General features: G+C 36.6%; 1 protein-coding gene across 1 annotated transcript; it reads left to right on the forward strand.

Moving 5' to 3' along the window:
* Positions 1-9,520: 9,520 nt before the first annotated feature.
* Positions 9,521-13,650, forward strand: LOC113043229 (dual specificity protein phosphatase 6-like). The gene is made up of 3 exons (XM_026202466.1): positions 9,521-10,402; positions 10,978-11,412; positions 12,021-13,650. The coding sequence occupies exons 1-3, from the start codon at positions 10,003-10,005 to the stop codon at positions 12,332-12,334; spliced, it is 1,149 nt and encodes a 382-aa protein (XP_026058251.1). The 5' UTR covers positions 9,521-10,002; the 3' UTR covers positions 12,335-13,650.
* Positions 13,651-26,656: the final 13,006 nt, after the last annotated feature.

Consider the following 26,656-nt stretch of genomic DNA (forward strand, 5'->3'; position numbering starts at 1 on the left):
TGACCGTGTTTGGACGCAAACCTTCATCCGACAAGCTGGCAAGAGTACGTCACGCCGAGGTGGGCAGCATGTCTCAGGCCTGTCTCGCCACCGTCATCTCACTGTGAGATCAACTGGAAGGATGTTTTTATGTCTGTTCATATGGTTGAGCTCTTTAAAATTGCTTTTGTGGTTGATTTGTCATTTGTGGTGCTGCTGCGTCATGCTAAATTGAGCTACTGTTAAATATGCTAAGTTAAATCACCACTGTTTATGCATCTACAATTGTTTCCTGCTCAAGTAATTGATTATTGAAATAATGTAATTGTTCAACAACAGCTACATGAATAAATTGGGACTTCATATATAACTTTAGTTAGCATTAACGTAGCATTGCTAAAGCCAGGCAGAAGTTTTGGAAGCTAACATTATGGTAGTTCGATTTTACTACATATTGCTGTCCAAATCCTATAATGTTAAGAAGCCTTAGGGTTGGTAAACAAAGAATTATATATATATATATATATATATATATATATATATATATATATATATATATATATATATATATATGCTAAATGTCATATTGCTAGCTAAGCTATTAAACTCAAGATATTCAGTTGAGTTAGATTAAGATTATTAAACTGCTGGGTTGATGTTGAGGATCTTATGCTTAATAATGTGTAATGTTTCTGTTTTGGGAGTTAGCATTATGCTAGTTACGTTATAGGCCTACTGTATATTATTAAGCAAATGTTATCATGGTAATCCGCAATTTTTGGGGGGGGTTTTGGATCATGTATAAGAAGCAAAGAATGTGTGAGTTGCGTTTCCTGCTAGATTTGCTGAAGTGAAAATACAAAGACAACCTGCAATATCTCACCCCTTTTCCTTTCGCACACTTTTGCAGATTGTGAAAATGAGAAGGTGGAAATGATTCAGTTGCATCTGCTCTTTTCCTCTTGTTAAACCTACATCCGCCAGACCATGACAGCTTTAACACACTCGCATGCTGACAGTGATTTTGACGAGCGGCACGGACATCCGCAGCTGGTGGGGGCTCACCTGACCTCAGCCTCTGTAATTATCGCAGCTTCTGTTTTCCCTCAAGAGCGCTGACTGTCTGCTAGCATCCAGAAGCTCTCGAGTGAGTGCTGTACACCTACACATTTCATTCACATCTATGGTTCCATGAGGAACCTTTAACATCCGTGGAAACTTTCCATTACACAAAAGGCTCTTCATAGTTTCAAAAGGTTCTTAGTTAATTTTCCACTAAAAGAACATGAAGATTCCATACATACGAAGGTTCTTCGTGGAACCATTAACTGCAATAAGGAACTGTTATTTTTTTAAGGATAAATTATGCTCCCCTTACCTACTGCAAATGTCCAAATAATAACCAATTTAATCTAAAAAGTGAGAGTAATAGTTTGGGATGGGATAACCAAGTATAAACTCAACTGAAAGATTCAACACTCTTGTATTTAGGTTCAGGACTTGTTAAGTCTGGGCATTAAATATGGGCAGACCAGTGTGCCAGTCCGTGAACACAATGAGTGCCACCCTCTCTGTTTGCATTAATCCTTAATGTGCTTTTCTTCTTTCTAAACCAAACAGGACTGCGGCCTCTTAAGGTTTTCTGATCATTTGTCTCAATTGCCCATGTGAAAGTTAAAATGCTACTTGAGTAATTGTTTCAGGCTGTCTTGATCGGGCTAAACGAAATATCAGATTTTTTCCAAATAGGGGAAACAATGTTCCCATTGAGGCGCCGAAACTACCCATAACCTTGTGGGTGGTCCCGGAGTAAAGTACCTCAGATATTATTATGTAGCAGGACTGCTTTTTGGCATCCTCTTCGTATAGCGTGACCTTTGTGCGAGACTCCCCTCAAAGAGGAATAAAAGAGATGCTGTGAATATGCTAGTGGGGTGGCGTAGCACTCCAGCTCCCAGCCTATCGACCGTCTCCAGCGGCTCTATCCAGAATAACTCCGGCGTTTTGCTTGGGGAACTGTTGAAACTCTTCGAGGGCTGACGCAATGCTTTGGGTCTGACTTACCTGGCTAAAAATGGGCATGTGCTGGACGAACACTCAGCCTTGGTGGGTGGTCCGGCCTTGTGAGACGCTTTCCAAGCAGCTTTTATGTCTTTGTCAAGCGAGGCTGAATATGAATCCTGCCACTTTTGTGTAATTCTCGTCACAGATGTGAGAGAACCCTCGCTGAGAGCTGAGACTCATTTTGACACTGTTTCAGCAAATTAAACAGCAAGAATTCAGATTTATAACATCCATTTTACATGAACTAAGTACAAATACCACCCAAAAACTTTATTATTTATATTATAAATGCCATTATATATAATTTTATTGTAATTATTTATTACATTATTATTTTAATTCCTCATTTTGTTTATAAAGAACCTTATTTATAAAGAACTTTTTTGTTTCCTACCTTCCTACCAGCATTTTTACTAGCCACATTTTTGTTGTTGTGAAATTACCTGATAAAAGTTGACTCTGGCGTGCTAATATTTACTTGAACTAGATTTACAACCCTTTTAAATGTAAAACCACTGTACACACCCAAATCAAGACTACATAAATGTATAACAATACATGTCATTATCATTAGCTCTGATAAGGCTGTGTATAAAGTTCCTTTTTTAAATAAAACCATGTAGTAAGATATAGACATTAAAAAGTAGCGTCGTCTTGCATAATAAAAGTGGTGCATGGATGTAGAAGATTAATAAAAAATAAAAACAAACTGAAAAAAAAAAAAACCTTTAGCATTAAAAATACTGTCTGTTTAAATATCAGAATCAGACTCAGAATTACTTTATTGAACCACACTGGGAAATTCTTCGTTACAAGTTACAATGGAAAGTAGGTCAGTCCCGAAACCTCACAAAAAATGCATGCCATGGTTTGGAAAAAGTTGCTTTTATCTTCATTAAAATTTGAGGGGAACGTTCCTCTCATAAAGAACACATTTCAGTTTGTGTCATTTTTGTGCTATGTGGTAATAATGACTTCTGGCTAGGTTGCAACCCTCTACAGACACTTTGGCAATTGAATCGCCTTGGCTAGTAAATACTTTAGTTTACTCGCCAGACTGATATATATATATATATGCGCACACACAAACAATGGGGTCTACAATATGCATAAAAAGCCCATCTGTAGCCTTTCCATATATCTCAATGGCAGTTGCTTGGCTGGAGCAAGTCTTGGTAGGTACCATATTTTTAATAATACTGGATTTTTTATACAAAACATTTGCAGTCATTATAGCGTACAGAATTCATGCAAGAGAACAAAGCGCCGAGGTGCAAATATACTGGAAGTTAAAGGACAGAATAAACACATTCCACTATTACTCTGCAATTTGCCTTTCCATTACGTCTCAGCACAGACCAGTGGGTCGCTGCTGGGACTTGCAAGAGGATATAAGTGTTCCCTTCTCAGCCAGCACTGTAATTACACGCCATCAGCTCTTCAGTTGCCATACAAACACATAATAACCTTCATCCTGCTCTACTTCAATTACCCTCCCCTCTCTCTGCTATTACCCAGGATACCCCGGGGCCTCCTGTCTGCCTCTGTTTACAAATTCCTGTCATATTTCAGGATCTGCAGGACCTCTGTTAAAGGGGTTGAGGAAAACAGCTGGGTCTGGAATGACGCCTTGCAGAAGGGTCTTTCTCAACAGCTCTCGGCTGCTCCGATTCATTTATCAAGAATGTGTTGAAATAAGAACATTCTCTCTCACTTCGGAGGGAGGGATGACTGGAGAGAATGTGTTTATGGGTGTTTCTTCAACTTTAGGCACTTTGACTACCCAGGGTTTGTTTTTTATTAAAACTAACAGATTTCCACTTTTTTCTTTTTGTTACATTAAGTTTGCATTAAAACTTACTCTAAAACTTGCTGGGTTAAAAACAACCCAGTGTTAGGTGAAGCAAATCCTCAAAAGTGACATTACTGAATAAATGTTAATGTCCAGCCAATTTGGTTAGAAATGTATAGTTGATATAGTCAATAAAACTCAAGTCAAAACACCCAATCGCTGGGTTTGTCCATTTTTAACCCAGCAATTTTAGTGTACTTTTCCCAATACATTTATTTATTAATTTTATTGTTTTAATAACCCAGCCAAAGACTTTTAATCTTAATGTATGTACATTTTATTTGAGTCATAAAAACATGAATTGTTATATATTTTGATGTTTGAAAATAGAGGCAAAGTGTGAAAATATTTATTTTTATGCATTTATGATACATTAATATGTGAAATTACACTTTTCTTTACATCACTATGATATTAAACACAATAAAATAAAGATGTGATAGTAATGAGACTGGGATTTCCATTACTTTCAAGAAGTAAAAAACAAAACAAAGAAAAAAAGAGTTATAGAAAAGTGTACAGACGTTTGGGGTCTGTAATACTTTTTAATAATTTAACACTTTTATTGAGCAAAGATGCTTTAAATTTCATTAAAGACATTTACATTTGCACATAAACACACAAAAAAATCTGTAATTTATATATAAATGTTGTTGGACATTGTTGTCAGACAAAAACTTACTAAAACTAAATAAAATTGTGTTGCTTGTGTGTAAAAGTTGACATGGTCAGTGCCTTTAGTTGAAGAAACACTGCCATCTTTTTAAAAGTGAAATTTCAGAGTTCAGGAGCTTGAAGGGTGTTAATCAGAAGTGACAATTGTGGAAAACACTGGTGAAAATGATCCATCACAATGGGCTTTTGTGTTCCAGGGCTGTCCGACAACACGCCTGTGGGGTGATAATGGTTTTATAGATGAATATATCCTGATTGATAATGTGTCCTGGAGATCTTTACATTCCCATGACTGTCCATACATATGCATGAAATCATATGAATAATGGACTGGAAGGCACATCAGTCAGTTAAAGGCTGCCCAGTGACTTAATAGCTTGTTGTTGACTTCAAAACACTGGATCTCAGTTTCATATGAACACTTTCTCACCAGCACTTCCTGTTTGTATGGCTGATGTTGGAGGGCCCATCGGAGCTGTATGTTTCCTGCGGTTCTCTAGAGGGACCCTCATGGCTCTGCTTCCTGTTTTGATTCACTAAACCAGTCCAGCCTTGAAACCTCTATTAGATTCCCAGGAGTGTCCTTTAATGTGTCCCTCCTCTTAGCCTAAGGCAAACCCATTTATTGTCCTACTAAGAGCACAAACAAGTCTTATTCAAATAGACAGATTGCTAAAATGATTAGAAGTTGATGAATTAAGAGGTGCCTCACATAGGTGTAAGATGATTCATTCACAAGAATAAAGAAAATTAAAGTAAATTGAATTCAATTAGGCAATATTGTGATGGTTTCCATGGGATCTTTATTGTTTTGGTGCACTCACTGCACTGGCTTCGGGTCAGTAGGTTTTTTAATTTGCAATTATCTGATCAAAAATTATGTAAAACTGGTATAGTAATCTGAAATATTGTTACAGTTTTAAATAATTATTTGAATATATTTTAAAATGTTACTTATTTCTGTGATGCAAATCTGAATTTTCAGCATCATTACCCCAGTCTTCAGTCACATCAGAAATCATTTTAATATGCTCATTCGCTGATTAAAAACATTTATCACCCCTCTTAAAAACAGTATGAAACATTATAAATATCCTTTTTAGTAATTTTTGATCAATTCAATGTGTCCTTGATTAAAAAATGTATTCCTTAGAAGAAATAAATACATTTTAAAGAATGTGCATGAAAATTATGACTTTTTTTAAAAACCACGTATTTACTGTATTCAATATTTTGAATCTAAATGTCTTCAAATGGTGGCTCCCTATTTACATAAATATCTTGATCCAATTGAGAGCTAATTCATTAATATCAAAATATCTTTATTTGTATCTTGCATATAGTTAGTAGTTCCTATATGTTGTATACAGAGCAATTATATAATAGCTGGTCTAATCTAGTTTTGTATTAGACTATATATAATGCATATAAATGTATTTCTGCCAAGAACTACCACTTCTACTCAGCCGTTGTTTCATATTTGAATAATCACTTTAATGACTTTTGTCACCTTCTTAACCTCTCAAACAGCTTTATTTACAGACGTTATGAGCAGTTCTGCTGTTTGTGAAAGTGCACCAACCCCCCAGCAGAAAGCAGCACACAAAGATCTCCAATAGTAAGTCAACAGTGAGAGAGGAAGTAAACATCGCAGGAGCAGGAAGCTGCGCTGTATCACAGGTGAAGGGGGAGGTGAGGGCAGTTAGCTTAAGAAAAGAGAAACCCTGGTGATTCACAACACAATCAGATTAACCTTTCATCTCATGGGCTGCTGTCAGGGATGATGGGGGGTCAGCAGAGACCCTGATGCAGGACAGAGACCTGGCCCGATGGAGCCGCAGATAAAAGCGGAGCCGGCATTGTCTAAACTCCACTGACTAGTGAGCCTGGTGAGCGGCAGGAACTTACAAAACATTCAGTCCCACCCAGGAACTGCGGAAAGGGGTCAAAGAACTGTCCTTTCTCTCCCCCAAACTTATATACACGCAATCCTAAAAATATGACAATGTATTTGAATGTATTTGGATACTAACAATGAAATTCATGCACGACTGCAAATGGTCTGTGACGTGCATTTGGCTAAATGAAAATATCTGCAAAGATCAGGACTTTTGGATTTTCCTACACCACCACAGAGCTATTTTCTGCTGTTTGCTTCAGACACGAGATATCATCGCACTGTGATAATAGCAGGAAGAACTGAACTGTTATCAGTTTGCAGGCCTGTTGCCAGATCCGGATGACCTGCATGTGTCTGTTTAAAGGAAAGTTAAGACTTTAACTTTTTTTTTTTTTTTTTTTTTTTGGGCGTCTCAGCAACTATTATTTGTTGGTTTTACATAAATTACTCTAATAAAAACTGCTATGAAAGATACAATTTATTGGTGACAAACTCAAGAGATTGATGTATTACAATGAGGTGGCAAAGCTAATAATTTATCAAAAATTTTCTAAATAAGTGTTCATATGAGTTTTATTCTATCAGTACTTCAGACATTACATACGAACATATGAGGGAAAAAATATATATATTTGGATTAATTTCTGAAACATTCTGAGGTATACCTTTACGTTTTGATAAAACCGGCCTCTTCCATTTTAAAATATTCAGTTGCAATATATATATATATATATATATATATATATATATATATATATATATATATGGCTGATCAGTGCTAGAAAATATTTTGATTATGGTTATTATTGCATTTATTTTATTTCATATATTTAATTTGTTATTTTTTTACATCGAATTAATAAATTATATGTGCTAAAATATTCCTTATTTCTCTGTCTTTATAATGTTATTTAAAATAATGTTTTATTACATTATTTCCATTATTATATTTATTTTGTTACATTTATGTGATCTTTTTTTAATTGTGTTAAAATATAATCAATATTTAATTATATATGATGCAGTCTACCACTTAATTTTTTTTTTTTTTTTTAAAATAGATTTCATTATATTTATCTATGCAGCCATTTTATTATTTGTATGCTATGCTAAGTTTGGAAAATGAAGGGAACATGTCTCTAAAGACAAAAGCTCATCCAGATGCAGTATCTTCAGGCAGTAATGCAGCCAGAATGGATTACAATGAGAATACAATTCAGCCTTCCCAGAAGGATCTCCACAAGCTACAGGATAATGGCCATTATCTTGGTACTGTGTGGTGTTTGATATGTTAAGTGGGGTGAAACTGAACACACCTTTGGCCCATGTGACCGCTGTGCATGTGAATGATGACAGAGAGCCTTGATGGACAATTAAAGAGCAATTCACTGCCAGATGACACAGGAGACAGGATGTCTGACAACATGTTAATCAGCTCGCCCTAATCTGCCCTGCTAGTCATTCTCAACCCATATTTCATTAGTATTAGTGTTTTAATTACAGAGGTTCATTAATAGCAACACCATAGGCCGTGCCTGTAAACACGATTGAGCAAAATTATGTTTTTCTTCGTCTGTCTAAACTCTTTATGCAAATTGAAAACACTGAATAACATTTTCGAGCTTCTGCTTTTCTGAGCACCAGAGACCTGCCCTGACCTTTTAAACGAACACTGGGCTTCAGTTTATCAGTATGCAATTCATATTAACCTCGTTCTGCTGTAACCGATTGCAATTATACAATTGTGGGTAATGGCATGTAAAAGTATTACCAAAGACATATGATTTAATGTAGGCACAGGAATTCGGTGCAGCTGTTGAAGGATTTGTGAATGATATTTTAAAGCTTGCACACGTTATCTCGACACACAAGATGACACGAGCTTCAGTGCCGGAAATGACTGGAGGAGGCGAGGAGAGACTCACAATTCGCGTCTGCTGTTAAACTATTTTGATGGCTCTGTTTATGTGTTTATTGGCCGATCGTTTAGCGCGCATTCATGGATTTGGATTAACGATCGATCAACGGAGAATTCCTGATCTAATCATAATTGTTTCATATTGTTAATAACTTAAAAGAAAATAAACACTACAATAAAAACCGTTAGACTATAAAGCCCACTTTTTTATTAAGTTATTAGGGGTTCAATTTATGAATGAATTATTTTATATTAAGCCTGGGGTTTTGTCTGGCACAGCTGTCATTTTTCATAAACTTTTTGAATGTTTTGTTGCATGTTTATTTTATTTAATAGTTAAGCTGTTTACCTAAATTCATCCTATTTGTTTTATTTGTTTCGTTTGTGAAACTAGCCTATTTGTGTATGTCGATCTTTTTTTGGCGATCATTCCAATAATGGAATATGAAATGTAAATGATTTTCAGTGTATATAAGCACGACTTAATTTAAAACGCATACCTAGAAGATTTAGCCAACGAAATATGGCTACTTTGGTTAACGTTCTGGCAAAGTTCTCTTAAAGTTAGGAATAGACATTTTTCCACTATGCAATGTGGTCTTTATGTTGTATTTAGTTGGACAATGTGTAGCTTTTTGTGTTTTTAGAATGTTTGAAAATTGAAAATTAACGTTCTCATGATACTTGCAAAATTATTAAATAGAATTTTGTCCCTTAACATTAAAAAAAAACGAAACGTTTTCGTACCTAAACAGGAACGTTAGCAACTTATTTTTGTTAGCTGGGTTCAACAGTCGCCAGGCAGCGACGTACGTAACGTTACTAGACTCGACACCCCGAGCTACAACCAGCAGCGGGAACAACACTGAAATTCGTCTAAACGGAGTTCAAGTGTGTAACCTGAGCATGAGGTATATTGACCCCTCACCAAATACACTAGCACTCTTCCTTCCTTCCCGCGCAGCGCCTCTCTACTGTTTGTTTGCACTCCTCTGATCCGGAGCGGAAATTCCTTTCCGTTTTTGTGAATGACAAACTTATTAACAATTCATCCACACAGTCTTTTTCATCCGGCCCCGTTTCCACGGCGACGCTTGCTCTGCGCCTCCTGATTGGCTGGCCGAAATAATGTATCCATTGAAACGCCTCGCGCTTGTATCCATTCACGAGCTCGCGGTGACAGAGAGCGCATCTACGACTAGAGCGCAGCGTTGCTTTCTCCGTAATAAATCTTGAAAGTAAATAAAGCTACGACGCGTTTTGCTTTCGCTACACGTCTGCGATCGATATCGACTGGGTATCTAGATCGATGCGTGTGAAAATCGACGGCGAGAAAAGTGAGGTTATATAACAAGACGACAACGTCAGTGGCTCGCGCACTCACTGGCTAGTGTGAGTCATTGATAAATGCACGCAGTTGCATGAATGGGCTGGAAGTAGAGCGAGTCTGCGCTTGACTCTCAAAGCAAAACCCGAGGATTTTAATCATCTCGACGGTGCAGAAGAGACTTGGACTTGAGAATCTCAATGCCCCAGGCCTGAGACGTCCAAGGCATATTGCAGCACTTCTTTTCCGCAGTTTAAGGTCTCACGGTACCGTACCGTAGTTCACTAATGCTTGATAAGTTCAAACCCGTGCAGTTCGACTCGGTCATGGCCATAAGCAAGACTGTAGAGTGGCTGAAGGAGCAGCTGGAGACGCGCAGGGACTGCTTGCTCGTTATGGACTGCCGAGCGCAAGAGCTCTACGAATCGTCGCACGTCGAAACGGCCATTAACGTGGCCATCCCGAGCCTCATGCTCCGGCGACTCAAGAAGGGCAACCTGCCCATCAAATCTCTGCTTTCCAACGGGGAAGACAGGGAGAGGTTCGCGCGGAGGTGCAAGACGGACACTATCGTGCTGTACGACGAGTACAGCTGCGAGTGGAACGAGAACATCGACGGCGGCTCCGTGTTAGGTTTACTGCTGAGGAGAATGAAGGACGAGGGCTACAAAGCGTTCTATCTTGAGGGTACGTTCACTTCCATTTTGTGTGATTTTACATGCTGTATTTTTGTGGTTCACTGCAACTAAAATGTTACTAGAAATTATTTTTAATTGATTTACAAGTAGCCTAATTGTTAATATTAACACATTTTACATTTGCAGATTGTTTTCAGAGTTCCAAATAAATTGTACGTCACTAGTGATAGTTTATTACAAACTGGTTATGTTATACAAGCAAATATCCAATATTCTATTCACGTTTTGTGTTTTACTGGTTACGGTTGCATTTTGACTTCATTTGAATACCATCTTTATATTAGAATTAAAAATAGGCCTAGTACTAGTCATAGTAAAAACATGACTAGTAACAATAGGAATTCACACTGGTGTACACTAAAACATAATCTAGTGTATTTCGAACTGGAAATGGAATGTAAATAATCAAGTAGTTACTAGTAAACAAAGAACACAAGTATCTAATGAATGGATATTTGTGTAGCAAAAAATATGCTAGTCATTATTTGTAATTAAAGCATAAAAAAATATGTGGTTAGCTTTAAGGCATGAATTTTAAATGTATTTGTAATTTGAACTTCACAGGTGGCTTCAGCAAATTTCAAGCTGAATTTCCCACAATGTGTGAGACGAACCTCGACGGTTCCTCCAGCAGCAGTTCACCGACCTCCCAGGTCTTGGGTCTCGGAGGTCTCCGGATCAGCTCTGACTCCTCAGACATCGAGTCAGACATCGACCGAGATCCAAGCAGCGCCACCGACTCAGACGGCAGCCCACTTTCCAACCCCCAGCCCTCGTTCCCCGTGGAGATCCTGCCGCATCTGTATCTGGGCTGCGCGAAGGACTCCGCGAACCTGGATATCCTGGAGGAGTTTGGCATCAAGTACATCTTGAACGTGACCCCTAATCTTCCTAACATGTTCGAGAACGCCGGGGAGTTCAAGTACAAGCAGATTCCCATCTCCGATCATTGGAGCCAGAATCTCTCACAGTTTTTCCCAGAAGCCATCAGCTTTATTGGTAAGCAAACACAATTATTGTTGCTTTAATTTGCTTTTCATTCAGTCCCAGTTTTGATTAAACCTACTGGGTCCTTTCAGTGTTTTGAATCCAAACGGATGGCACCGTTTTTTATTGTTTGCATAGTAACATATCCCGCGGTTGTGCAATTGTGACACAAAAGCTTATGATGAAACGGGAGACAGATGGGGGAGGCAGTAATTTGAGCTCGACAGGAAGGAAGCAAGCGGCATTGAAAGTAATCTAGGACAGAGCAATGTTTCGCCACACAATGAGGACCATTTACAGGGCACTGTTGACATCCTGTTAGCCTTGACAGGGTGCTGCCATGACTTCTACATTTACACGCCCAAATGGTACCATTGTCGAGGAACCTGGCAAGCGGAAGGATCATTTGATTAACCTTAATAGCCCATTTCCACGTCACATTCCCTTAGAAAATGGGCGAGTTGTTTTCTCTCAGCCTGCAGTCATGCACTAGAAACCCTACTGAATGAGGCCTCTTTTGTCAATACTGGGACCGTAATGAATTCTGACAACCGAGCTTATGTACAATTGCATATTCATAAGTCAGTTAACTAACCGTCTCGTCTTTTTTCCCCCCTCAGATGAGGCCCGCGGACAGAAGTGTGGCGTTCTCGTTCACTGCCTGGCCGGTATCAGCCGTTCGGTCACAGTTACGGTGGCGTACCTCATGCAGAAGCTCAACCTGTCCATGAACGATGCGTACGACATAGTCAAGATGAAGAAGTCCAACATCTCGCCCAATTTTAACTTCATGGGTCAACTTTTGGACTTTGAGCGCACGTTGGGACTCAAGAGCCCGTGCGACAACCGAGTAGTGGCTCCGACCCAGCCGTTGTACTTCACCACGCCGACCAATCACAACGTTTTCCAGTTAGACCCTCTCGAGTCCACGTGAGGTCCTGCCCTGATGTGAATCGAACGTGAGTTTCTTTATTTCGACACCTGTCGAGGGGTTCCTGACGTTATTGATGTTGGCTTGAGACGACGGCTGACCAGAGTAGCCACTGATGGGGCATGCGGTTGCCCAGAGCTTCTACGCTGCTGTTTAACAGAGAGAGATCATGTGACTCTATATCTCCAAGACTCTTTAAAGTACTTTGTTTTATACATACACATATATATATATCTCCGTATATATACATATTCAAGCATGGAAAGACTGTGGTAATGGAAAGAACGTCCGATATATTGGGGCTGGTGTGCCAAAGAGACTTGACTGGAAACTGAACAACGACAAATACTCCATTTGTTTTGTTTAGCACTTGCACCTTGCCATTTTCAAGGTGCGCTCTTCTTGTCTTCAATGAAGACTTGCCTGTTTTTGGGACGAGACTTCCCTTCGGTAATGATGGTAGAGTGTACTGTACTCCAACTTATTTGCGTGGAGAAATTTTTGAAACATTTATACATGTGTATATTAAGATGTCGGTAAGCCTTGCCGTAGTTAGATTATACCTGTTTTAAAGGAACGGCTGTAGATTTTTCTTCTCCATTTGGTCCACTTTATGTAAACAAACTGAATATCGATCAATATTATCTTTATCGACGAGTTCAATGCCAAAAATTTGAACAGGTTTTTACAATGTGTATATGTATAATATATTTCCACTTTTGCTTTACGGATCAACTCCGCCTTTTCAGCCTTTTAACCACCATCACCAATCAAAGTTGTCATTCTCCTGCCTTAGTTGTGTACATAAGAGTGTTATTGTGCGGTAACCTTTCATAGCAGTTCCCATAAACTTCTACTTTTCATCAGTACTTTTTTTTAGCGGACTTGACCGCAAGAGCTTGCACGGTCAGAAGGGTGGTCCGAATTTGTACGTGTACGAGGCATTCCTCGAATGCTGTTCAGCAGTCTTTCAGATGCATGCCCATTTAGGACCCATATGCCTTTATACTACTCATTTTTTGTACATTTTCTGGGGACGATGGAGAGTTGAAGCAAGTAACGCTGATGTTTTTGTGTGCAAGGATTTGAGGTCTGTGTTGACAAAGCTAGGAGAACGTATTGTGTCTCCTGTTCAGGGAAGTTCTGTGACATGCAGTTTTTTGTGAGAAAAGTGATGGTTTTCAGGAGGGTTTTGTTGCCCCTCATAGCAAAGGCCTGGTTGGGGGAGAGGCTGTTGTACAAAACCACTCCCCCCAATGTTACGAATGTAAAGAATTGATAAGTTATTAATAAATTGCTATTTTGTCTATTCAAATCTATCAATGTCTCTCTGTTTTCTTTGCTTCACTTGAAAATAAGAATAATAAGTGGAATTTATTTGTTTTATTCAAAGAAGAATTATGTTTCATTAATCATTTGCAATAATATTTCAACTATATTCAGTTGAAAGAGTTAGAATGAGATTACAAGTTATTGCAAATAAAGTGTTACTCATTGTTGTTGAGTGAGCAAAACAACTTTCCATGCGGACAGGCTGGTATTTCCAGGTACGGGCTGGTTAGAGCAAAAAGTCCCCCCCTGCGGCACTTCCTGACAGGAGATCAGGCTTCGGCTCTAAAAGCAAGTCCTGGCAAAACAGGCCGCAACCTGACACCATCGGCTTTTGCATTCATCAGATAAAGAGATAATCCCTGTGTGGGAGTTAAAAAAAAAGGGTTAAAATGAGTAATTATTATTTCTGATGGCAAAATAGCTTTGTGTTGTTATTACAATAATAACGATCTATTCTGCATATCTGCCAACATGAACATTAAATAGGAGTAGTATTACAATGGATTTGTTCATATTAGACACTCCTCTAATCACATTAATTTATTTTGTATTATAAATATTAAATATAAAAAGTGATTATATATATTTTCATATACACCTACATGCAAATATTGTAAAATTTTACATAAAATGTATTATGAAAATGTAATGATATAATAATAAATAAAATAGCTTAATAATTTTAACTAGTCGAAATTTATTTAGTAAAAACAAAATAGAATAAATATAATTATTATTATATTAATTATATTTTATATAATATTTTCACTATTAAAATCTATCTATCTTGCACATATCTATATTGCACATACATACATACATACATACATACATAGAATTAAATGTCATTATATTACACTTATATATTTTATATATTCAATTATATCTAATAGCATTTTAGTGACCAAGACACAATGGTTTTTAAGGCAACATGTGTAGCAGTGTTGTCCTAGTATAACCGTTACAGGTCTGTAAGTCTTTTAAGCAGCGAAAATAAACCCAACAGACTGTAACTATACTTGGCCAGTGTGCTAATCCTGTGTGAAAGTTTTCAGTCCCTGTCGTCCTCTTGTGACAGAGTGCGCTGTGAAGGATTTGCCAACATGCCCAGCAATTTCCGGTGCTCGGGTTCCAGTCACCCCAACACCACCCTCCTCACAAGCCCACCTCCTGTACTCCCGTCAGGCATCATCCGCCCACCACCTCCCCGCTCACCAGCTGCACTCTTCCATTTGTCTGCTTGTGTGAGCTGCAGTAGTGAAGGCCACCCCTGGCTAGATGACCTCGTCTGCTGTCAGTCACTTTTTACTGGCAAGTTCATTAGATGTCCTTCACACCAAGAAAACATCTGTTTACAGAAAGATTCATTGGGGAACCTAAACTGGTTCCATGGCATCACTTTGGAATATTCATTTTAGGAGTAGAACAAACATTCTAAATCAGTTCTAAAATGGTGCTCCGAAAAATCTATCCAGGGTATTTTTAGTCCAAAAAAAGCATCTCAAGAAAAAAAATGGCTAAAATGGTTCTTGACATGAAAAGGTGCTGGAAATAAGCTTTTTGTAAGAGGGTAACTCAGATATAACCGCAGTATACACATACCAATTAAAAGCTGACACATCTCTACTTTTTCTGTCAACATGGTGGAGGTCTACTGACTTAAAAGACATATGGTAGTATATCTATTATCTTATCTTTCAATTCTTTAATTACAAACAGTCTATCAAGACTAAACATCCTGCAGGTTATGCACAGGGCAGAAGAGAGTTTGAGTGTTGTGAGTAAACAGCACAGTGGACACAGTGGAAACGCTGTTATCACACTTAACTGCTACGGCTCGTCTCCAAACCTCCCACATGGAGAGTAAGAACTTCCGCCAGCGTGGGGAGAGGACTCCCCCCTGGAAAACTGATCTCTTTGCCTCCTGCTCTCCATCTCAGACTCACGGTGAATACGAAGAGGCTTCAGAACTGCTTAGAGGATGGCAGTAATGATGCTAATTTGCATCACTTTACATAGTTTATCTAGTTTTAATATTATATATATAACAGTTATTATTTAATACATATTGTATTATGATGTAATATTAAAATATATAATAAATAATAACTGTTACGTAGATTTTAAATGTATTATACATTATAATACCTCATATTAATGACATGTGTAGGCTAATTATTTTTTGTATTATATATAATGTATATATGTGTGTGACGAGAGAGGTAGCCAGGCAGACCGAGATAAAGAGGTTTTAGGACATTCGGTGTGTGTAGGTGGGACATTTCATTAAAAATGACACACTTAATGATCCTCAGAGCCAGTGGCCGAGACCTCCGGGACCTCCACCTCCACTCGCTCTGGAATGCTGGAGAGGAATGTCTTCCAAGAAGCGCCACATAGAAGTGCTTTGTTTGGAAATAAAGCTTTGGCTTTTTGTGTCTTCACTCGTTTCTGGACTCCAGCTGCGGCAGAACGAGAGCTGTGTCGCTCAGCCCACGCGTGTCTCTCCGCGACAAAACTCCACGAGATTCCTTCCGTTCCAGTTTGCAGAGAAGAGATGTGCTGTTGATTCAGAGCATGACGGAACGGTTACCACATTATCCAATCCACCAGAACCAGAAGTGTGTGTATTATTAGCAAACACATTAAAACCGCTAACGGTTCAGCACAGTACTTCTCATCACAAGTCACAGGCGCAAATGAAATAAAGCCATCTAAACCCTCAGTTTCTCGTTTGGCTATGAATAGATTGGCTTCGTGAATGTCAGCCCAGAGCTCACAGCTCCGTGTTTGTGTTGCTTCCATCCATTTCAAGGCCCTTCGTGGCTTCAGGTTTATGAAGGCCGTGTTACAGCTGAGATGTGGCGGAGCACTCCAGCCGATATGAATCATCCACCGCTGTCTCTGTGTGAGCCCACGCGGCTTGATGGAAAAGGAGTAAAAATAGTCATTATCATTTAAAAGCTCCTTTAAAAATAACATATGTGAGGGGGAGAGAGAGCGACAGAGACAGAAACGGCGAGAAAGAGCAAAAAACATTGTGCCCACATATACCTCGAGCAAACAAGGTCAAATCAGGTCCTATTATTAGACACCAAATGATTCAGACAGACCCCAGGATCAGGACTGAAGCAGACTGAACTCCACTGGATGTGTCTGAAACACACAAGATAGACAGCTGACATGTGCTGTACACAGGACAGCCTGTCGCTTCTGAAGTCTGTGATTCAGCATTCACAGTCGCATATTTTAGTTTAGTAATAGGGATTTAATTAAGGTTTTTGGCCTTGTGGTGTGGTGTTTATTTTATCTCTAAAAAACCTTAAATTAATCATTCATTTTTGTTAGTCTTTTATGCATGCATATCTCAGACTGTTTTGCATGCATCATACATCATCATCTACTGTTGCACTTTACATTATATTATATTAATAATTTGTTAAATTATATATATAGACATTTTTAAGAAATATATAGTTAAATAAATATAATTCTAAAATATAATACATATAATTAAATATAATAAATTCTAAGCAAAACATATTAAATGTATATGTATATAAATATATATATAGGGTTTATAAAGTCTGTATAGCAATAAAACAACTGTTGCACTAAATGTTTAATATTATAAATTATAAACAAAACTTATTAAATGTGAAAATATTATGTATATAAAAATATGAAGTATATAAGGTTTATAAAGTCTGTAATGAAACAACTTCTGTTGCACTCAGTGTTATTATATTATATATGTTAACTTATTTAAAGATATTTAAAATTTCAAGTATTTTGAAATATATTAAAATATATTTTTTTTTTGTGACAGGATTTTTTTGTTTTTGTTTTGTTTTCCTTTAATGTTTGTCTTGTAATATTTTATGTGTGAAATTTTGTATGCTGCCATTTTGGCCAGGACTCCCTGGTAGAAGAGATTTTTTATCTCAAGGGATTATTCCTGGTAAAAATATGGGTTAAATAAATAAATAAAAACAAAAATAAAGCAATATATTAAAATATTATATATAAATATACACACATATGTACAATTACAAATTATATGCCGACTTTTATATATTATTATATTTATTATAGAAGATAAAATTTTTACAGTTGTTAAAATAATACAGAAAGTACAAAATGTGCTTATTATGTTAAAAGGCAAAATAATGTTTAAAGGGGAAAATACAGGCCCTATTTCATCAACTTTGTTTTCTGATGATTTTGTGATGGAGTCTTTATTATATTATTATATTATATTATATTATATTATATTATATTATATTATATTATATTATATTATATTATATTATATTATATTATATTATATTATATTATATTATATTATATTGTTTTATAAAAATTATTAATCTTTTATTAGACTATAACATTTCTGAAGAAGATTTAGAAAAACTTTTGATAACATAAAAACTATAAACATATTTTAAAATAATTTTTTGTGAGCAATTGATGTTTTAAAAAGTAACAACTATAGTTATCAAGAGATTTTAAGTTAACTCCTTTTTTTATTTGACCAAGATAAATATGGTTAGATAACAAAGATGCTGTCAAAAACATAAAACAATCCCCTAGAAAATCAGCACCAGGGCAAATATTGTATTTAATAAAAAAGACTATCATGCAGATTTATATTCACTCTGCATCTTTGTCTTTCTCATTCTGTTTCCAGTGCTGAGACACGGCTCTCACCCACTCAGCACCAGACACAGGAAGTGAGTTAAGACTCACTCAGATCACAGGAGCTCAGACCTGCCTTGTGAGTGGATGCACTCCAGGAAATGATTAATATGTCTCATGCTTCAGAAACAAGAACAGAGGAGCGAGGTAGAGAACTGGGGTAAAGAAGAAGTGGGAGAGTGTGAAATTGCGAAACAATTCAGTATGGCAGCATCTGAGATGAGTCATTCTCAAGGATAACAGGGTCCAAAAAGATTGCTTATCCAAAATCAGCCAAATTACATTGTGCATCTGACCTCTGAGACCTCACCTTAACAGAAACAAATGGCCTTCACACCTGAATAGCTCCAGTCTCTCAGCTTGTTCAGACTAAATGCACATGTGTGCAGACTGACAGCATCATCTGTCCTTCCATCTCTCCTCAGGTTGACTCACTGCTGCAGTGCTTCACTTTGCGGCACGGTTGCTAAGCAACCTCAGAAATAAATAAAGAAAGAAAGTGAATGTGTGTGTGAGAAAGAGAGTGAGAAAGAGAGGGAGAGAGAGAGAGAGAGCGAAGGCAGGGCTTGTGTTGAGCATGAATGAGTGCACTCTGGGCTTCTGAATGGACCGGTCTCTGTTTGTATGAACGTTGCCAGATAGGCAGAGCAGACCATGTCATTTCCAGAAAGGACTGCTTTGGGAGTGTAGCGGCAGGACTGAGTGTTTTTCCAAATATGTTATTATACACTCAAAGGTATAATCCAGATGTTTATGATTACATCTCACTACACACATACCTGGCCTGAATCACATGAAACCTTGGTCAAACTTCACACTAAAATGGAGAGAAATAAGTGAAGCCTATTTACTGGACTTTTGCTTTTTATTGCACTATTTTTTTAACTAATTAAGCACATTCTCCCAACAAATTCATAATGCAAAATTTTGTTTTTCTTTTTGTTTAAGCTTTAATGTATAATTTGATGTTTATTTACTTTTTAAATATAATGCTTTAATATTTAGATTAAAAATACATTTAAAAAAATCATAAATCAAAGAGACACTTTGATATATACTTATATTTACCTAAAAGGAAAAACATGATATATATATATATATATATATATATATATATATATATATATAAACTTTTGTTTAATATTTAATATCTAATTGTATATGTATTTACTTTTGTTTTAATATTTATATTTCATTATTTATCTATGTTTACATACTTGAAAGATTATAAAAAACACTTTATATTTACATATTATATTTTAATCTATTTTTTTACTTACATTTTACATGAATATACTATTAAACAAATCATAAATATCATAAATCAAAAGACTATATATATATAAAATGTATATTTAAAGAAAAAAATGTAATATTGAAAAAATCAAAGATACACTTAATGTTTTGTTTAATATTAAATATCTGATTTATCATGTATTTACTTTTGTTTAAATTGTTTTAATATTTATATTTTATTATTAATCTTTTTTAAACATAATTTAAAGATTATGAAATAACTTAAAAATACAGTGTTACAAAATATATTAAATATTGAAAAATAATATATTACAATAGTATATAAATATACACACATGCACATAATTAAAAATTATATACAGACTTTTATATATTATTATATTTATTATATATTATAAAATAACTTACAGAAATTACAGTAATGTGCTACTTGCATTAAAATGCAAAATAATGTTTAAAGGGAAACAAGATATTGTTCTAAAACAGGCTTCCTTTCCTAAACCTTTTTTTTTGTCTTGATGGTTTTGTGATGCATTTTTGTCTCGGCTCAGTGATGTGTTCTTGTCTGACTGTCGTATACACACACACACAGTCTGCCAGAACACTGTGTTCTCTCTGAGGACTGACACCAGAGTGAAAGCGAAGAACAGGAAACACATTACCATCAATATGTTCCTTTTAGCCCTGTCTTTTCTACCTTTAATGGAGACACAACAAACACTTAAACGGATACACATCTCTAGAATTTAAGGCATTTTACCAAAGCTTGATCCACAGTACAACTTTTATTTGATCTTATGTACAAAACCATATCTAAAAAAAGACATCCCTGCAGGCTTAAAAAACATGCAGTCTGAGGTAAAGTTACAACAGGCTTAAACTTAAGCATGACACATCGCTGAATGGCTAAATAAGCTAGTTTTGCAACACACACAAAGAGACAGACAAACTAAGAATGAAACTTCACACTGGCCCTAAATGACTGACTCACATCCTAGTGTCATAGAGACATCCTCATAAACAAGCTCAAAACAAACACATACAGAAACCCGGAGCCGCAAGAGGAAGCTAGCTAGCGCTGAGGACAACCACCGTTTTTTTTTCTCTTTTCAGTACGCCAGCCATTGTGAAACCCAACACTGCTCAGACCTCCTCCCCTCTACATGCCAAAACACTGATGCTATAGCAGTCATATTTCTGTTTCAACCAAAGCACCCCCATCCCATGTCTCTCCTATCGCTAGAGGCCTGTACTGCTAGTTACTAGCATAACGCTTCTGTTTCCTGTCCTGCACAAACACACACAGAATGCAGATGCTCTTTTGCTAAACTGACCTCCACCTGCCCAAGAGTGACCTTGCCCTTTGAGCAAAGTGGTTTTAAATTGCTCTGACCTCCCATTCAACCTGTCCAAAATTCACCTGAGGCTAATTTCGAGGCTAATTTCCTTTTTGCCATTGTTTTCCTCTCAGGTTTATTGCTAGCGTCAGGATATTGCCATCGTAATACATTTGTCCCATGGCTTATCTTTTGGTGGTAAACATAAAAATATTGTTGTTCTAGCAATGCTTTTAGGTGTATTATATAAAAAAGTAAAAAAAACTTGATAACTTACTTGATTTTTACATTTAGTTCTCATAAAAGGTGTTTTTAATGGTATTTTGAAATTGTAGGGTGGCAATTTAAGATAATCCTAATTTAATAAGCAGTTCAACTTCAGTAGAGTTACGTTTTTGAAAAGTAATTCGCTACATTACACTAATAATAAACATAAGCTAACAACACTGAAACTATTTAGGTGACGAAATGTTCTTAAATATACACTACTAGTCAAAAGTTTGAAAATAATTTTTCCAAATGTCTCCTGTGGATTCAGTGTCACATGGCACTTCAGAAATCATTCTAATATGCTGATTTATGGTCAGTTATTATTGGTGCTCAGTTATTAACAATAGTACATATTCAGTGTTAAAAACTGTGTTTGCTGCTAATTAATTTTTTGTAGAAAATATGAAGCATTACTTTTTAGGATTATTAAGAGTATTATTAATTGGAAAGTTCAAAAGAACAGCATTTTAAAAATATATATATATATATATATATATTGTTTTGTAACATTACAATTAATTTAGAAAAAAAAAATCAATTTTAATGTGTCTTTGCTGGGGAAAAAAGTATTAATTAAAAAAATGTTTTTAGCTCTAAAAGCTACAAGCATTCAACCTGAAAAGATAAATTACAAAAAAAAAAGAAAAAGAAAAGAAAAGAATACACCCCTAATTATGTAAATAATACAGCTATGGAGAACATCATTTATGTTTAACTTAACTTTAAATATTATTTTTATATACTAAGAATTTATCTACACTCTTAAAAATAAAAGTGATTCAAAATTTTCTTCACAGTGATGTCATGGGAGAACCATTTTTGGTTCCACAAAGAACCATTCAGTCTAAGGTTCTTTAAAGAACCATCTCTTTGCTTTTTATAATCTGAAGAATCTTCTTTCACCACAAAGAACCTTTTGTGAAACAACAAGGTTCTTCAAATGTTAAATGTTCTTTATGGAACCATTTAGAAAAAAAGATTCTTTCATGGCATCGTGAAGCAACTTTATTTTTAAGAGTGTATTTAGCTAAAAATGCTTCTGCGCAAAGTTTTAAATCAGTGAATCTGTGTTTGTGAAAGATTCAGAAACAGATTCACGGATTCAAAATTCACAGATTTTTTAAATCACAGATTTATTCTAGTGAATCAGTTTGTTTGGATAGTTTAGGCCCAAGTAGTTTAGTTTATGTGAATCGTTTTTTGAATTCACTCCAAAAATCAGACCATTAAACCTCAAACGGTAGCACTAGCAACAGCGAGGTCATGAGGGAATGTAGGCATTTCTGCAATGTATCCCTTGAATTCATGTTGCTTTCGATAATAAAAAACTACCTGTCAAACATAAAATATACCAGCATGTTGGAATTAGCAAACCAATCATTGCCTGTTGTTGCTGTGACACAGTGTAAGTGTCGACCAATTCATGGGTTTGCCTCACAGAGAGAGAGAACGGCCGCTCTTCTGTTTGAGCCAGAGCTCTAATCCCTTCAGCAGAGCCCTGACTTCCTCTCCCCAGGGACACAAGAAGAGATGGACTCCAGAGAGAGTGAAGGGGGAGCAGCACCTGTTCAGTTTCCTTCACATTCCCTCCCTCCCTCAGAGCGCTCGCAGGGGGCGGAAAAACTACAAATGACAGCTGAACTTTTACTCAGAAAGAGGATGGCATGGAGAGGAAGGAAGGATGGATGGATAGATGGGGGAGCATTATGACCATCTCACACTTTTTCCAAAAAAAAAAAAAAAAAAAAATTAAGGATAGTCAGTAGTACAGAAAAACTTGAGATGAAGAAAAAAAAGTCAAAATAAAAATGATTATGAATATTATATGTAACCCTGAACCAAAAAAAAAATCAGTTGTAAGTAGCACAGGTATATTTTTAGCAATAGCCAACTCTACATTGTATGGGTTAAAATTATCAATTTTTCTTTTAAACCAAAAATCAAAAAAATTTTTTAGTAAAGTATAAATCACAATTTAAAAAAAATTAACCCATATGATTGTCCATTGTGGTCCATTGTCGCATATAATACATAACTATATATTATATTTATACAATTATTTTATTTATATAATATATTTTGTCAAGTCATGCAGTAAGTATAAAATTATCATTTGATTGTCTGTATTTCCTATGCATAAAATGCTAAGGAAGCCTAAGCAAGACAAATTAGTGTGTCATTTCTTTCGAAAAATGTTTAAAATGTCATAACCACAATAAATGGCAGAAATGAAACTCTAGCAGAAATATTAATTCATTTCAGAAAGTTAAATGAATCAATAAATTCCTGATGAAGGTCATGCGGCCGATACGTCAATTAATATTTTGATATTCTTTGCATAGATAATGTGCAGGATCTAGTTAGAGTGTAAATTATATATAGTGTATGACGTCAGTTACATAGTGAAAAGTAATGAAACGCATCTGCTCTGAAGAAAGATAAAAACATCATTTGGGATAATTAACGAATGGCGTCACAAGTCAGCTTCGCTTCCAGTAATGTCCATGTATGCTTGTTTGAGCAGCGTGTTGGTTTCTCTTACAACAGCAGGCCATCAATCTCAACCAAGGGGGTTATGGGGCCCCTGAGTCGAGCTGTGGAGAATAGATGAAGCTGGGGTCAGAAAACGGCCGGACGTCCCCCGAAACATCCCACACCCCCATACTTTGCACCCCACCCAACACCCAGGCCCCCCACCCGCTTGACCTGGGCTGAATAACAGATTTCACGCTGTCTGAGGAGGGAGGTTGAGAGCTGATTGTGTGTGCGGAGGAGGATGGGAAGTGGGGGGCCGCCATTGAAAGGTGTTAAATGATAGTAAAATGGTGGGATTAAGGCAGGACAATGCCGGGCAGTAATCCCTTTTTCCACAATAACCTCCTTCTATCCATTTGCCTTGTTCCAGTCCTCTGCTCTCTTTCTTTCTCTCCCCCTTTGCTCCTCTCAGGGGTCTCTTATAATGCGGATGGGAGAGAGTCATGAAAAAGAGAAAGAGCGACGCGGAACAAAGACCAAAGACATTCAATCAGGACAGCTTTCCCAAATGAACCAAGTGTGACACGTTTGCAAGTCTGAGAAGTTGAATATCCATAAACGTTTAAACACGAAAAGCCACGGTGACTTGAAAGTGACTCTTGACACTCGCCTCTTACTATTGTGATGAATGCAGCAAGGTCAAGAGTTGGGAATTCCTAAGTGATGAGCGCAGTTGTTGTTCTTGTCAAGTTCCATTCAGAGAAGCCGGGGAAGGGTTTGGGGGCCAGAGAGGTTGACAGCCGGGTCAAAAGGTCACCTTTGAGTTTCAAGTTAAAAAATCCGACGGAGAGATTCAAAGAGATAAGAGTGTGCCGCTCTAGCAGAACGTCCAGCATTACAGATCTGATGACACTGTGACCAAAAAAAAAAAAAAAAACCTAGCTTCCAGTCATTTACATCTTTGACAAATATTACACTCATCCTTCCTACAAATATTAATCTGAGACCTAAACAAATGAATATTGCATCTTGTTTCCTTTTGGAGCATCAGTGGATGTTTGAATCTTTTTAAATAGTTGTGTTTGAGTCCCTCAAATGTCCTCAGTGTGATAAGATGTATCTCAAAATCATACAGTCACTGCTGGAAAGGGTTCAAATATGCAAAGATGCTGGAAAACTGAAGAATCTGCAGGACTTTAAAGATTTTTCTGAAGAACGCTGCTCAGTTTAACTGTTCAGAACAAACAAGGGACTCATGCACAACCATCACAAAACAGAAAGACAGTCGAGGATCATCAGGTAACAGAACACTGTATTAAGAACCAAGGGTTCCCAAACTTTTGAAACAATTATTTTAATAATTTCAGCATTTTTTTGTCTTGTGGACTAAATGTTAATATCTTTTATGTACAATATCTTACTCAGGACAGTACTAAATAAAATATAACATACATTTAGTATGATCTCTCTTATTTTTTGAAAATTACTCGCATTTTCACAGATTCTGCAAAGGGTGCCCAAACTTTTGAGCCCCACTGTGATACACTCATCCGTCCTTCAAACATTAATCTGAGACCTAAACAAATGAAAAACAGGATAAACTCGCGATTAAGAACGCGATATTGCGTAGCTTGTCAGCGAACTATGGCTTTGTGTAGCAAATGCTGCATTTTGCATGCTGCAAAAGTCATTTATTCATTCGAGTCGTTCAAATGGCGTTGAATAGAAGTCTAATATCCATACATCTTTAAAGCCACCGTGACTTGAAAGTGTGACTTGGCAGTTTCTAATTTATTTCCAAAATAATATGACTGGATATTCTAAAGCTTTGGGGTGGCACAGCAGCTAACTAATTTATTTATTTATTTAAAAAGACAGCTATTTCCTATATCATTATGTATTCAAAGCACTGGGGTGCCCAGAAAAATGCCCTAAATGTATTTATTTCCTTATTAAATAAAACTGAATTAAATTAAAACCTTACAGGTTTGGTTGACCATGGGTTAGGCTTATGTATAAAAAGCCCTCATGAACACGTGGACTCTTTCAAAATGCCACTGAATCATTGAATTACCTTTTCAAGGTTTTTTTGCATTTCATGCATTCAGAAACCTTTGGTGCAAGTGGTCCTTCTGGGTTATTTGTAGTCTTGCATTTGTATATGTATTTGTATGTTTTGTGTTTATGCTCTGTGCAAAAGCTGGAATGCACAAAGCGGTGGCAGGCATGTTATAAACGCGTCGCTGAAAGGTATGCCAGCTGCTCACCATATCACACTCCAATCTGGGGTTCATGAAGGGGGCATGAGGGAAAGAAGTGTTACAGAGGACGGATATGAACACACACCTTAATCTACCCTCTGAGCTGTGCTGACAACCCTGCTGTCACTTGGTCCATTTGACTGGAACATTTTGTAAAGTTTTGTGCAAACAGATTCCCGGTGACATCAGATACGTCACGTGTCAATGTGTCAGCGCTGATCCTTTAATAAATGACAGATCACAAGCTTCCTGTTTGAATATACTGTGACCAGAAAAACTCTGAACACTTAAGCCACACTTAAAATGAATGGTGTTGTGGTAAATAGCAAACCAAGAGGTATCACTTTCACAAAAGATGGGTTTGAAATGATCAAACAATATGTATGCTTATATTCAACAGTTTGTTTTAAAGAAATGAATGCTTTGAGTCACCAACGATGCATTAAACTGATCAGAAGTGACAGTTAAGACATTTATATAGAGTTAAAAAAGATTTCTATTTCAAATAAATATGGGTCTTAACTTATTTTTCATGTAGTTTCCACAGAAATATTATTTGGACAATTTTTAACACTGATGATAATAATACAGTTTTGAGCAGCAAATTACCTTAGTAGAAGGATTTCTCAAGGATCATGCAGGCATTGAAGACTGGATTAATGATTCTGTAAATTCAGCTTTGATCAAAGGAATAA

The sequence above is a fragment of the Carassius auratus genome, chromosome 25 (genome assembly GCF_003368295.1).
Source record: "Carassius auratus strain Wakin chromosome 25, ASM336829v1, whole genome shotgun sequence".
Lineage (NCBI taxonomy): Eukaryota > Metazoa > Chordata > Actinopteri > Cypriniformes > Cyprinidae > Carassius > Carassius auratus.

Coding starts and splice junctions, on each gene's coding strand:
- LOC113043229 (XM_026202466.1), top strand. CDS start 10,003: ATGCTTGATAAGTTCAAACCCGTGCAGTTCGACTCGGTCATGGCCATA. Junction 10,403..10,977: donor CAAAGCGTTCTATCTTGAGG/GTACGTTCACTT, acceptor TGAACTTCACAG/GTGGCTTCAGCAAATTTCAA. Junction 11,413..12,020: donor AGAAGCCATCAGCTTTATTG/GTAAGCAAACAC, acceptor TTCCCCCCTCAG/ATGAGGCCCGCGGACAGAAG.